This window comes from Rosa chinensis, chromosome 6 (genome assembly GCF_002994745.2).
Source record: "Rosa chinensis cultivar Old Blush chromosome 6, RchiOBHm-V2, whole genome shotgun sequence".
Lineage (NCBI taxonomy): Eukaryota > Viridiplantae > Streptophyta > Magnoliopsida > Rosales > Rosaceae > Rosa > Rosa chinensis.
Window position 1 is genome coordinate 22,098,091 of NC_037093.1, and position 1,419 is coordinate 22,099,509.

General features: G+C 38.4%; 1 protein-coding gene across 1 annotated transcript; it reads left to right on the plus strand.

The window, feature by feature from the left end:
* Positions 1–601: 601 nt before the first annotated feature.
* Positions 602–1,419, plus strand: LOC112171051. Its single transcript, XM_024308293.1, has 2 exons — positions 602–786; positions 852–1,419. The coding sequence occupies exons 1-2, from the start codon at positions 602–604 to the stop codon at positions 1,417–1,419; spliced, it is 753 nt and encodes a 250-aa protein (XP_024164061.1).

Here is a 1,419-nt window from a genome sequence, read left to right on the forward strand (position 1 = left end):
TGATTGATGTCTAATTATATTTAGACAACATAGATTTCCAAGAAAACGATGTCCTATATATACTAATAACCTATGACTACCTAGATTACCGATGTCTAAGCACCAACTTTTGATGTCTCATATTACTTTAAACATTAGTGAGTTGTTTTCGCCTAATATATAACTCTAAAAACAAATCAGTTTTTCACTTATATTTGATGTCTAAGAGAAGAATTCAACATCAGTTTTTACTTAGTTTATGTTTACAAATGCATCTTTACACCATGAAATGCATTTAAACATGTTATTATCCAGTCTTTTGGCATTCATTTTTGCCTTCAATTCTTACTATATATAGAACTAATAAATTTTGTACTTCAAGGTAAGATTAATACAACCGTTTACATATTAAAAGAGCTCTTCTTATTTCTCATATCAAAAAGAGAGGAGTAACGGACAATAATCTTTATTGGCAGAAAAAAAACAAATACAATAGAGAGGAGGACATAAGGCCTAACTCTTAGTACAAAAAACATAAAGAACTTACATAATGGAAAGCACTAAAAGTTTAAGTGATCAAAATTAAATAACTTGGCTTCTGCCAGAAGTGGATAGGGTAATAATGAACTGTGTGGAAACTGTCTCTTACTCGTTTCTGTTGAATGGAGAGCCCAGGGATCTGCTGCACCCGGGTCGGGGTTTAAGGCAAGGGGACTCAATCTCCCGCTACCTTTTCCTCCTCTGCGCTGAAGCCCTCTCTAGATTATCTTGGTCGCCGAGGAACAAAACAGATTGCATGGAGTTACTGTTTGTCAGGGGGCACCAACAATTAGTCTTCTTTTCTTTGCCGATGACTCTATCATTTTCTTTAGGGCTGAAGAGGAGGAATGCCTTGAGTTGAGGGAGATCTTACTGAGTTATGCCAAGGCTTCGGGGCAACAAATTAATTTTGAGAAAAGCTGTGTCTCTTTTAGTAGGAATGTTGATTTGGTCTGGCAACTGGAGCTAGCTGATTGCTTGGGAGTAGTTAGGGTGGACAAGCATGATAAATACTTGGGTCTCCCTACTGAGTTGAGCTATTCAAAAGACGAGGCTTTCCGTTTCTTAACTGAAAAGATTGAGAAGAGGACACAAGGATGGAGGGACAAGACACTTAGTGTGGCTGGCAAGGAGATAATGATTAAGACAGTCCTACAATCTATTCCCAACTACGTGATGAAAGTTTTCGAACTGCCTCGACATCTTTGCCATGCTATGCATCAGTTGATGGCCAAGTTTTGGTGGGGTGACCAGGGAGATGTGAAGAAAATCCATTGGCTTGCATGGGATAGACTTTGTTGTCCCAACAATGAAGGGGGTTTAGGTTTCAGAAATATGGTCCAGTTCAACCATGCACTATTAGCCAAACAAGCAAGGATGGAGATTGATTCAGAGACCTAA

Bases quoted from the DNA above. Each gene is read 5' to 3' on its own strand.
- LOC112171051 (XM_024308293.1), top strand. From the start codon at position 602: ATGAACTGTGTGGAAACTGTCTCTTACTCGTTTCTGTTGAATGGAGAG. The intron at 787-851 runs GTTTGTCAGGGG...CATTTTCTTTAG, and splicing joins ACAGATTGCATGGAGTTACT to GGCTGAAGAGGAGGAATGCC.